Raw genomic sequence first — 13,404 nt, 5'->3', positions numbered from 1 at the left:
ATAAAACAGCCTGCGCTTGGCAAACTGGTTGAGAATTCATCTTTGAGACTTGTGTTAATCTAATCAAGAAGGTTTAATCAATCTACTTTATCCATCTTAAGCAACCTCACGCGTGCTGCCTTCATCACAACACTATGTTTGGATGGGATTCAAGGCCTCTAACTTGGGTATTCCCCCTAAATATCTTCTGGCTCAGTTAGAGATGAACCAGAATGCTACAGCCATTTCCTGACAAGAATTGAAACGTTTCTTCCCATGAGAGCCTTGCATTAGTTCCCCACCTAACTAAGTCTATATGTGAAGTAACCCTGTAAAGTTTATCTACTTTATTCACATTTCACCTCAAGGACAAAACTAACCGAGGTGGTATCTCTAGAGCAAATCACCTCTCAACAAAATCTACTAATAGTTCCTAGAGGCTGTCTATTTTCTAATACAGGGAGTGCAGAATTATTAGGCAAGTTGTATTTTTGAGGATTAATTTTATTATTGAACAACAACCATGTTCTCAATGAACCCAAAAAACTCATTAATATCAAAACTGAATATTTTTGGAAGTAGTTTTTAGTTTGTTTTTAGTTTTAGCTATGTTAGGGGGATATCTGTGTGTGCAGGTGACTATCACTGTGCATAATTATTAGGCAACTTAACAAAAAAAAAATATATACCCATTTCAATTATTTATCATTACCAGTGAAACCAATATAACATCTCAACATTCACAAATATACATTTCTGACATTCAAAAACAAAACAAAAACAAATCAGTGACCAATATAGCCACCTTTCTTTGCAAGGACACTCAAAAGCCTGCCATCCATGGATTCTGTCAGTGTTTTGATCTGTTCACAATCAACATTGCGTGCAGCAGCAACCACAGCCTCCCAGACACTGTTCAGAGAGGTGTACTGTTTTCCCTCCTTGTAAATCTCACATTTTATGATGGACCACAGGTTCTCAATGGGGTTCAGATCAGGTGAACAAGGAGGCCATGTCATTAGATTTCCTTCTTTTATACCCTTTCTTGCCAGCCACGCTGTGGAGTACTTGGACGCGTGTGATGGAGCATTGTCCTGCATGAAAATCATGTTTTTCTTGAAGGATTCAGACTTCTTCCTGTACCACTGCTTGAAGAAGGTGTCTTCCAGGAACTGGCAGTAGGACTGGGAGTTGAGCTTGACTCCATCCTCAACCCGAAAAGGACCCACAAGCTCATCTTTGATGATACCAGCCCAAACCAGTACTCCACCTCCACCTTGCTGGCGTCTGAGTCGGACTGGAGCTCTCTGCCCTTTACCAATCCAGCCACGGGCCCATCCATCTGGCCCATCAAGACTCACTCTCATTTCATCAGTCAATAAAACCTTAGAAAAATCAGTCTTGAGATATTTCTTGGCCCAGTCTTGACGTTTCAGCTTGTGTGTCTTGTTCAGTGGTGGTCGTCTTTCAGCCTTTCTTACCTTGGCCATGTCTCTGAGTATTGCACACCTTGTGCTTTTGGGCACTCCAGTGATGTTGCAGCTCTGAAATATGGCCAAACTGGTGGCAAGTGGCATCGTGGCAGCTGCACGCTTGACTTTTCTCAGTTCATGGGCAGTTATTTTGCACCTTGGTTTTTCCACACGCTTCTTGCGACCCTGTTGACTATTTTGAATGAAACGCTTGATTGTTCGATGATCACGCTTCAGAAGCTTTGCAATTTTAAGAGTGCTGCATCCCTCTGCAAGATATCTCACTATTTTTTACTTTTCTGAGCCTGTCAAGTCCTTCTTTTGACCCATTTTGCCAAAGGAAAGGAAGTTGCCTAATAATTATGCACACCTGATATAGGGTGTTGATGTCATTAGACCACACCCCTTCTCATTACAGAGATGCACATCACCTAATATGCTTAATTGGTAGTAGGCTTTCGAGCCTATACAGCTTGGAGTAAGACAACATGCATAAAGAGGATGATGTGGTCAAAATACTCATTTGCCTAATAATTCTGCACTCCCTGTAGTTCATAGAGGCTGTGCCTTCCCAGTGATTGCTACTACTCTGTGAAGCAATCGGTGTCTGTCTCTAAATCAAACCAAATATTGCCATCTTTCCTTAATAGTTTGGAAGCTTTGCAATAGATTTACCAACTACTAATGTATAGTCTTGCAGTAGAAATAGAAAATTGAAGCCAATCTTTTTCTGCAGTTGTTCCTGAGCAGGCTGGGAGCCTCAACAAACATACATGAAGCCGCGCCCTGGACTACAGAATATGGCAGAATATGAAAACAGCTAATTATTTCACCCCCTGGTGAGCCAGGCATTTTTCTTGAAACTTGTCCATGAAATGAATCCTTGTGCTTGAATTAAAGGTGTCATGGTCTAAAGATTGTATTCCAATTGATTATCAAACAATTGACATCTGCAACTGATATTTCTTGTAACAACTAGACGCAACATCTGGAAGTCCCTTTGATGTGCTATCTACAGACAAATTCTGACTGCTTTGAATTACAATGAACATTACCTTCATCTTCAACTCAAATATCCAGAATTGTCCAGAGTAAGCTACAAGCATTATGCATCATACCTGTTCTCTTACTGCTGGGTGACCAGTCTAGAGCTTTTCAGCGGTCTAAGATTTCTCCACATTCAGTTTGCATGTATGGGAAGCACATACTGACTGGTTACCTCCACAGTGGAGACGTAGCACTGATCTGTCATTGCTTGCAGTCAACAACTTAGCCAGTTCTGCTTAAGTCAACCCTATTAAGTAGACAACATCCAAGCAGCCACAGCAATGGAGGCTGTTTCCATAAATTATTTTAAAAAACTAATCCAAGTGCACCCAGCTTAAATTGGTAATCTCTACCCACCTTTGGTTGAGAGATGTTTAGAGGTTAAAAAAATAAAAAAGACGTTGGCAGAAAGCAAAAACGGCTGTGAAAATTTTAATAAGGCCCTCATTAAGGCCTTGGCGGCAAATGCTGCCTACCGCCACAGTGACAGCCGGCAACATACCGTTGCCGTGGCTACCGACCTTCCATGCCATAAGGACCATAGCCGGAATTCCGCCAGAGGGCTGGCGGAATTCCGGCTATGGTCATGGCGGCGAACAGCAGTAAGGTAGCGCCATGCAGGCAAAACACCGCCTACCGTATTATGTTCCAGGATACGGCCTGGTGGTGTTTTGCTGGCAGACGCTGCTGCTGGCAGCATCGCCACATCCCGTCTCCTGCCGGAGGACCCCCTGCAAGCAGGTAAGTCGGGTTCTCCGACAGGAGAGAAGAGAGGGGGGTGGGGGTGTTGTGTGCGTGTGTGGGGGTATGTGTGACTGTGTGTGAATGCGTGCATGCGTGCTTGCGTGTGTGTGAGCATGAGTGGGTGGGTGTGTATGTGCATGTTGTGTGCTTGCCTGTGTGCCTGGATGTATGTTTGTGAGTGTTGCTGTGAGTGTGTATGAATGTATGCATGCATGGGGGAATGTGTGTATGCGTGTGTGTATGTATGTGCGTGTATGTGTGTATATAAGGGGGTCGGGAGTGGGAGGGAGGACTCTGGGGAGGGGAGGGAGGTGTGGGAGACCCCTATCAGTGGCAGGGAAGGAATTCCCTGGCACAGATAGTGCCTACCGCCATGGTTTCCGTGGCGGTACAGAAACCACGGAAACCGTGGCGGTGAGCAGAGTCAAAATGCCATGGGCAGTCGGTGTGTTGACTTGGCGGTTTGGCTTTGGCCAAACCGCCAATGTCATAGTAGTGGCGATACGTACCACCAGCCTGTTGGCGGTAATATCTCCACTATAGCACCGACCCCCGGGGTCGTAATGACCCCCTAAATATTTATGTACCTGGGCAGACAAGAGTGCCTAACGAAAGCACTTGAAAGCTAGAAAATCAAATTTGAATCTGATTCTGGCTACAAACAGAAGTCAGTGGAGACATTTCCTCTCCCCAGAGACGTGGTAATTATTCCTCAGATGCAAGATTAATCGGAATCTATCGTGGCGTGCCAGCTACATTTTCCGAATAAGAATCCTGGGTAAACAAAAGTAAAAACCATTACAATAATCAATACATGAGTGGATGACAGTGCCTTCTATCAGTGCACATGTTCCAGGAGAGGAATGATGGGCCAAAGCTTAGCTGTTTGAGAGAATTGGCTCCCTAGAGCGGACCGTACTGGTGCAGGCAAAGTTAAACAAGACCTTTAGATTTTTTAATTGGGCAGCAAGTCCACATACCCTAAAAGCCAGTTGATGGCGCAAATTATAAATGGGAAATATGCTTTCAGGCCAAAGATAATGAGCTGCAAGGAGTTAGATGACATCAAGCTTTTACATTAACTAAACTGGAGAGAATGGGCAGAAAGACTCGTGGGTCAGACATAAACCGGACAGCGTGTCATTGGCATTAAAAACTACATAAGACTGAAGGTTTGCCTAAAGATACAGGTACGCTGGCGAGGGAGATAGTAAAAGAAGCAGGGGAGAGGAACTAGCATGCCACTGTAGCAGATGCAGAAAGAGAAAGACACACACACAAGGAGTCAAAGGAGTGAAACCAGGCAATAGTTGTAATAGAGGGTTCCACAACCCCAGACAATCTAGCGATTACGATACTCAGTCAACTGAGAGATACAGCAAAACCAGCAGAACTTAAAAAAATTACGAAACCACCCGAGAGTTTTGACTCAAAACCAAAATGGAAATCTAGATCCTGTAAACTGAAAGGGAAGGTACAGCAGCCAGGTTCAATATTCAGTTGGATATTTCATGCCACAATATTGTCCCTACTATTGGCTACCACAGGAATCCCACTGTGGGGACAAAATGTAACTACAATTGAAGGATAAAGGTAGGACTTTTTAAAAAAGGGCAGGGAGATTCTCACCCCTTTGCACCTGGAGGGTACCATCCCTTAGGTGAAATCGTTTCTAATCACTACAGCAATAACGATTCCTATACAAAAATCCGTATTCTCTAATATAGTATAAAATAAATCAGAGAGTTGAAGAGTTTTTTTTTTAGAATGACAATGCCACCTGGGAAGGCATGGACAAGAGTAAAACGTAGTCCAGAAACTTGATTTAGGAGCAAGTTGTGCGAACAACATATTAGACAAGAGAGCCTAAGTATACATCACAGCAAGCCCAAAGTCCTATAGACCACCTTCAAGGGCTCCAGAGTGGGCAGGAGAGGAGGGGCATGAAGAGCTCATAAGGGCCTGGATTACTTCAAAAGTGTTTTTACCGCATTGTGGTAATTGCGGTAATCCGAAACTTCTTTTTAGCTTTTGCCTCGCAGATTAGTAGCTTTAAGCACCTGTTTTACTTTTCTTTTTTTAAGAGGATGTTTGCACCAATTAGCTTAACCCATGTTATTAACATGCTTAAGGTGTTCCAGATCCATAGATTAGCGGGGAGTGGTGGGACTGAGTCAGAATTTGCTTCTCATGGTGTCAGCATCAACAAAGTTAAAAGCATAACATAGCTCGTAGGCAGGTCCAGGTGTAAGTGACTATACCCCCTTGTAAGATCTGCAAAGGGCACGATGGATGTCCGAGTAATATTTCCCCATCTACCAGTTTTGTAAATCCTGCTTAGAAAGGGAGGTTTTAAGGTGTCCAGTGAATGAGATACTGGATTATTCTTCTGAATATTATTAAAAATGTTTCCACTGAGACCTCATGGCACCATGATGAGCCTGAAGTGATTTCTGCATTTCATGGTCTTCTTCACGGCATTCCCTGTAACAGTACTAGAGCACAACTGTTAAGTTTAGTGATAAAGGCTGTCACCTGACACCAACATCTGTCATGGGATGACTAAATCATAAGAGTTGAAAACTACAAGGTGCGATCTAGCAAGGCTGGAGCACAGGTACACCGCTGCAGATCAGCTTTGGAATACAATCAAGAAGGGGGTGCAGGGTTTACGGTATCTGATAGGCAAAAAAGTAAGAATGCAGGCAAGATGTAGCTCAGGGAACTCTCGTCTGGTGGCATGATCTGAGATAACCTATTACACTATTTTTGAGAAAGTGTGTATGCTTATGAGGCTGACACATCTGGGGTTGCACACGAGAAAGGCACGAAATCGTTATAAGACTTATGAGTGAAACCACAGAAGGGATCCTATTCCAAGAACTCTCTTATAGCACTAAAAACACAAATGAAAGTTAACACGTGAAGGACAACAAAGAACAAAAAGGAATGACCTAGATGGCTAGACTTTCTTAATAACAGGATCACTCACTTGAACAGGGATCTTGTGCTTTGCTCCAGCAGCCTCAGTGCCATGCCTCTAACAAGGCAGAGGCTTTGCCTTCCTTGGGTTCTCACCTAGAAACAAGGCATACACCCCCTCTGGGTAGGCTTCGATCCATGCTGGCAGACCTGGATGCCCCTTCCAATAGAGCAGCCCTTCTCCCCTCCCTGAAACCCCACAACAGCAGTCTCTAGAGAACTCTCTCCCTTCGTATAAAGTGAGCATTCCATTGGCCGCCTCCTGCAGAACATCCAGTCAGGAAATAATGATGCTTCTTCAGTGAAGAACCACAGAACGCGAGCAATGTCGCTATGAAGTGCTGTAAATTAAAGGTGTTAGTAATACACAGTATATATGCACTCGGTTGATCAGCTTTGGAAGGATAGGCGGCTGGGTGGAGCTGTCAGAATTCCATTCTGTGGGTCCCATGGGGAACGTCTCTACAGTTGTTCTAACAAACTCTTCCACTGTGGCAATGAAATTCAACCTTTGACTGGCGGATGCCTGTTCCTCTGCCTAAAACAAAAAAGTCCCCATCATACATCATTCCACATCAGATTTGATGCGGTCAGATCACCTAAAAATCCTTAGCCAATCGGTGGAAGGAACACCGCAGACAGTGGGGACTACCTCGTTTCAGGGGGCACCTACGATGATCCCCGATAATAGCACTTGCTAGTAGGAATAGTGACCCTGTCAATCATGCCACGTCCAACCAACTCACCTGCCTTTGCGTGAAAAATCATTCATAGAGGATTCCGTAGGTAAGTACTACACCTCTTACGAGAGCAGACAGCCGAACTTCATAATTCCGGCACAAGAGACAGGCAAATTCAAGCAGACAATATCCCATGAACCACAAATCACAGTATGAAGCTGACATGGGTAGGTAGAAAACCAAACACAAAAATGTGCATTAGGAAAGGGTGTGGATGCAGGGAACAACTTCCCAATTAGATGCAATAATTGAGTCAGAGAGTAACAGATTCAATGACAAGTAAAGCTTTCCAGGGAAAGAACCTGGGGACAATAGTAGTGAAAGAGCAGAGTAAGAAATGAAGATCATGAACAACCGCACAGTGGTCGTGAGGGCTGACCAGATGGGGCAGGGGGTCGTGACCTTCTGTCAAATTCAGCTTTCTTATATAGATTGGCGTGTCAATTCCTGCTGTTAAAATTAGGTTGTTTGCTTGTTTTGGGGGAAATAATGCTCCACATGTGTTTATTCAACAAGATCGAAGCTCCCAGAAGAAGGAGGTAGTTGTTGACAAAATCTTTAGGCAAAGCTGTCACCATAGAATCCCTATCTTGATAAATTGTGCAATGTGTTGTCCTCTTCTCGGCTGAGGGTTCAGCTTATTACAGAAAGGAACGGAAATCATTCAGTTGTGGCAAACCCTCCTACTACGCCTTGCCTCACAAGTATTCTAAGGACTGGCTTTTGCCAGGTGGACCATAAACGTATCGGCACCCGCAGACAAATCACTCCTAGGGTGACCACCCGTCCGTAAATTTCACGGACTGTCCGTAATTTCGCCCTGCTGTCGGTTGTCCGTGATGAAAGTCTTCACGGACAGCATTTGTCCGTAATTTTAGCCTTTCACCTAAAGGACAAAGGAGGCAGGGCGAAATTACGGGCAGATCAGTCTCCCCAGCTGGGCTGAAAGGCTGGGAGTCTCCTGGGCTCTGAGGGATGGGCAGACAGATAAGAATCAGACCTTCTTGCCAGGGGGTCTCCTTCCCTAAAGACATGCAAATGTGCCCAACTGGTAAATCTGCAAATACAAAGGGGCTTGAAAACCTGCACTGACTTTACTAAAAGGAGTCACTTGAAGTTTTCTGGTGGCAAAGATACTTCTTTTAGAGAGGTATTGTAATGGTGTTCCAAAGTGAGCTGTGGGGTGTGTGGTTTTAACGGAGTGTTATAAAATGTTTTAGTACTAGGTATAAACTGTATATTATTCAAATCTGTATTTGAGAAGCACTTTTTTTTTATTTAACCGAAATGTATTTGCACATTTTGTAGCAGCCTTTATTATGATGTAATTGTATTTTTCACAGTTCTTTCAGGTACCTCGGTACCTCATAGTACTAACAAATATTGGCAAAGCCAATAGGTCTCATCTACGAAATAGTTATTTGCTAATGTGTTTTAGCCATTAGCAATGTTGTACACCAGAGTAGCTGCTGTTCAGCATGGCTTAAAATTAGTGGCATAGTTGTGTGGAGTGGAGTAGAGTGGCATAGGAGCAGTGGTGTAGAGCCTAGTGGTGCAAAGTACAGTGCAGTGGGGTACAGTGCAGTTGATTAGAGTGTGTTAGCGTAGAGTGCAATGGTTTAAAGTGGCATGGAGTGGCGTGGGACAGAGTCGAGTGGCATAGAGTGCAGTGGAGTAGAGTGGCATACAATGAAGTAGCAGAGAGAGCAGTAGTGTAGAGTGGTGCAGTGGCATAGATTGCAGAGTAGACTGACTTTGCAGGGAGGGCAAAGTGCTGTAGAGTGGAGTGATGCAGAGTAGAGTGGCATAGAGTGCAGTGGCATAGAATGCAGTAGTACATTGGTGTATAGTACAGTGGTGGAGAGTGGAACGCTGCAGAGTAGAGTGTCAGTGCAGTGATGTAGAGTGGAGTAGAGTGGCACAGAGAGCAGTGGCATAGAGTACAGTGGTACAGAGTAGAGGGCAGTGGCGTACAGTGCAGTTGTTTAGAGTGCATTGGCGCAGAGTGCAGTGGCATAGAGTGGCATGGGGTAGAGTTACATAGAGTGCAGTGGATTAGTGTGGCATACAAGAGAGTAGCAGAGAGTGCAGTAATGCAGAGTGGTGCAGTGTTAGAGTGCAGAGTAGACTCGTGTGGCATAGAGTGCAGTGGTGTAGAGTGGTGCAGAGTGGAGTATTGTAGAGTGGTGTAGAGTAGAGTATAGTGCCTAGAGTGCAGTGGCATAGAGTAGAGTGGTGTAGAGTGCAGAGTTGCAAAGTAGAGTGTCAGTGCAGTGGTGTACAGGTTCTGGCAAGGCAAGAGAAAGCTGTGCATGATAACCCTGAATGGTGATCCGTAGAATGGTCAGTAGGAAACAATGAGCAGTGCATTAAGCCTTTCTTAAAAGTCTTTACTGGTAAACCCCATCTCATGCAGGGAGGTGGGCAGAAAGCCAGCGAGCCACCCATTGGACCTGTGCAGCTGACTATAGCATTCTAAGTCCAGAAGACCTAATCCACCCGCAGTCACAGTTAGCTTTAGAGTGGAAAGAACTGCCCGACGGCGACCAAATCAGATGTGTGGCCTGTCTGAAGAAGGAATGAAAAACAAGCAGGGGAAGGTTTGCAAAATAATACTATCATTGGGGTAGCACACCATCTTCACTAGTGCCACGTGGCCCACTACAGAAAGCAGAAGAGAAGACCAAAAAGCAAACTGGGCTTGGAGGGACCGTTCGCTCTGCCGAGATTTTCTTCCTGGAAATCAGTGTAAGAATAGTAGATATTAATCATTAGGTATCAAAAGGTAACTGGTTCCCAGTTCAATCTGAGATCTAAATGTATATAAAGGCAAAAACAGTGCCATATGTCAAAGAAACACTAATTAAAGTTTTAAATTTGTAAATTGTGTTTGTGCAATTTACATCCCAAATATTTTGAAGATTCTATGTGTACTTGACACTTAGGGATAACCCAGATCTCTAGTTTGGCTTTTGCTCAATTTCAAAACCATATAAATACATGGACAAAGCGGGCAATTGCCTTGCACAACCTTGCAAGGGGTCTGGCCCCTGCTCACCCTACAAAAGCACTAACAGCAGACCACTGCACCAGAAGAGTTTGCCAAGGTGGATGGGTGTTGCTTGTTCAACCACTTGACAATGTCCCTTCTGTTTCGCTCCTGTGTGCAGAGACAACTCCCCAGGTTCCCAATACCTTCGAATAGTCTTGGTGGACCCATCTTGTCTGATTTTAGGAATTGTCCCACCTTGTACTTCTCTTCCTTATTTACCCAGTTCTTGGCAACAACCCTTTGAATTACTTGCCGTGGATCTCCCATTTGCTCTCGATTTCATCCTCCTCTTTTATTATCTTTGATTGGTAGTCCGGGCTCCCATTTCTGAGATAAATGTAGAGTCCCAGACATACACTCTAGTGCTGTGAGACCACAGACAAGTTATGGGTACATCACATCCTGACATTAGGTGTGAGACTGTCGCCCACACCATCTGCCCTGCCTCGTTAAGTTGAAAGTCCATGGGCGGTTGGGGTAAGCCAGATGTTTTTGTTCAATTTGTTTAAACTAGCATAAGGTTAATTACCTTATTGTTTCCCAAACTGTTTGCCAGGGGTTTTAAAATGTTCAGAAACATAAACCAAATTTTGCTGTTACTTTCTCTTCAGGAAAGATCGGGTAGATTTCGGTAGGGGTGATGGCCTTGCCGCAGTACTGAAGGGCATTAATTTACTACTGAACAAAGACGTAACGTGACACCTGAATGTAGCATACCAGGAGGCAATCACAAAAAGGCCACAATGAATAAATAGTGCTATGTTAAAAAAGAGTAAATAAATGCACTGACAACATAGTGAGGCATGGCCTCTCTTGCGTGTGTCTGTAAAACTGACGTTTGTTCTTGAATTTCTGTCCTGAATTACGACCCTTTGTCCTGAATTTTTGTCCTGAATTTTGACCCTTTGTCCTGAATTTTTTACAGTCCTGTCCAGAATTTGCCTCAATGCCAGGTGGTCACCCTAATCTGGACATCATTCAATTTAATGCCAGGCCTGACAGAGCTGTGCTGTAGCAACTCTCCCTCGCCATTTGGCCTTTGCCTTGGGGGAGTACATGCCAATGGTGTGAAATGACTTACAACACAAGATGATACAGTTTACCTGCATCTCTGGATCCTTAGAGATGTGCAGTGGAAGCATTGTAACCTGCAAACGCAACAAAGCAGCCGGTTCCATTCTTAGGGATAAGTACTCTAATGTCTCATCTGATTTGATGGTTTCATTGTTACTGGATAATTCTCAAATTTACCTTATAAACTGAGGAGAAAAAGCCGCTCCCGATCAATTCAGAGCTGAAGCTCTCCCAGAATTCCAGCTTCCTGACAGCGGTCCTGAGCTTCTGCCATCGGTCCACGTGGAAGTAGGTGTCCGAGGACTCACCATAGAAGTGAGTGGGGCTGATGGATTCTGGCGAGAGCTGCCCCGTCTCACACATCATGGGGACGGAAGCTGAAAGGACCAAGCAGAGCACAGGATGATAGGGATTTGTAAAAACGTAAACAAAAAAAAAATCTTAGAGATCATACAATTATAAAGCAAGGCTTCCCTAACCTAGTTCCACCACCTTATAAAGGAACTCTGTATGATCACTTTACTCCTAGTAACTTCCAATATCCTTATAATGTAGGGTGGGGTATTTTATCCTATATAGATTCGGTAATAAAGAACAGGCAAAACCTTATCTGGTCACAAAAGTCAAAGGATCTTGGGATCTATGCCAACAGGCACCATTAAATAAAAGATTAAACACGGCACATTTCTCAATAATTTATTTACATATTAATCTGGAAATGAAAAGAGCCTGCACATCCAAAACTATTTTCATTTACACACCTAATAAGTTTTAGGCTTGTGCTCTTTCGTGGCGTTGTTGGCAAATTAAAGCAATGATTGGTACAAACATCTTTTACCACCGTTTTATAAAAAATTGTCTCTGGGAGTGGTAATGTGTGATCAAAACATGTTCATATTTGCTGTGTGGCATTTTGTTCGGATGGTGCAGTGTTCTACTGCAGATTGTGCTACGGAGTTCTGCGTTACTGCAATGTGATATAGTGTTTACTGTGGTTAGTGTGTTGGTTTCTGTTTTTAATGTTTTTGATTGTTTTGTTGTGCCTGTCAACTGTTTTGTGATGTTGTTTAGTGTATGTTGTTATAGTCTGTTTTCATTATATATCAATAAACGCAGCTACATTTCCAGCGAAAACCAGCACGTGCCTTTAAAGTTCTCGTGACAAGCAACCATTTACCATTGTTTAAAGTGGTAAAATAGTGCAGCTCCAGCTCTCCAACTATTTAAGACATGTCAGCCCAAAACTGTGGCTGAGACCCGCTTTAAATGAGCGCTTGCAGCTTCACGTGATACGTAAAGGTGAGCCAAAAACCTCAGCCAAAGCATCCCGCTGTAGCCTCTCAAATTCCAGGAGACTGGACAGGCCCATAAATGGCCTAAACTATTTCTAACAATTGAACAATCATGTGCACAACAGACCTGGCTCAACTTTACACAGTGGCGGTTGCCGAGATGCAACATTCTCTGAGGGTCTCCCAGTTTACCCTTGGCTGGAATCTTCGATAATAGCCTTTCTCATGACCCATCTTCTGAGCGCCTTCTCTCCCTCCCCACTAGAGCATCGGGAACTACAATGGATAGTAGCGGCGTTCCAGAGACCACTGTCCCTTGTTCCTATGCAACACTCAGGATTATGCTGCTGCCTGGTCAAGGATTCTTGATCGTACCCCAGCCCCCTTTGTAAAGTGCTCTGTTGCTCTCTAGCCAGGCTAGCACTATACAAGAACATTCATACTGTATATAGAGTGAGTGTGTGTGAGTGTGTGTGTGTGTGTGTGTGTGTGTGTGTGTGTGTGAGAAACTAGCCCTTTTTGCAGTGTCATCCCCAAACTTTTTGCCTCCTTCCTCCTATTATTTCTGACCTCTTGTTGTCTCTAGGACACTGAGCACTTTATCACTGCTGATCAGTGCTAAAGTGTAGGTGCTCTCCCTTCTAAAGTTGGTATGATTGGCTTACACCTAATTGGCACATTTAATTTACCTGTAAGTCCCTTGTACAGTGGTATCTCCATACCCAGGGAAGCGCGCGTTTGGAAGCAGGAGGCAGCGGCATCTGTTTGGTCAAGGGCAGGAGACCTTTAAAATTGACTTCGCGCTCCCACTACCTCGGGAAGCGCGTTTGGAAGCAGGAGGAGGCAGCGTCTTTTTGTTCAAGGGCAGGAGCCCTTTAAAATTGACTTCGCGCTCCCGCGGGACTCGGGCAGGCCCGTCTTGCGCCCGTCATCGCCCGTAAGAGGCTGGGCTGGGCCACCCCTCTTTCGTTTCCAGTGGAGGGTGACTATATATATCTGCTAATATTTGTAGTATATTTTGG

General features: G+C 44.2%; 1 protein-coding gene across 1 annotated transcript in view; it reads right to left on the bottom strand.

Annotated features, from left to right (window-relative positions):
- LOC138301219 (dual specificity testis-specific protein kinase 1-like) overlaps positions 1–13,404 on the bottom strand; it is a 239,477-nt gene that overhangs the window by 89,479 nt on the left and 136,594 nt on the right. The window contains exon 2 of the mRNA XM_069241461.1: positions 11,268–11,467. Coding sequence (XP_069097562.1) covers positions 11,268–11,456 — 189 coding nt within the window. The 5' untranslated portion in view covers positions 11,457–11,467. The remainder of the gene's footprint in view (positions 1–11,267; positions 11,468–13,404) is intronic.

This window comes from Pleurodeles waltl, chromosome 6, assembly GCF_031143425.1.
Source record: "Pleurodeles waltl isolate 20211129_DDA chromosome 6, aPleWal1.hap1.20221129, whole genome shotgun sequence".
Taxonomy (NCBI): Eukaryota; Metazoa; Chordata; class Amphibia; order Caudata; family Salamandridae; genus Pleurodeles; species Pleurodeles waltl.
The sequence above is the reverse complement of the archived record's forward strand: the minus strand, read 5'-3'. Positions and strand labels throughout refer to the sequence as shown.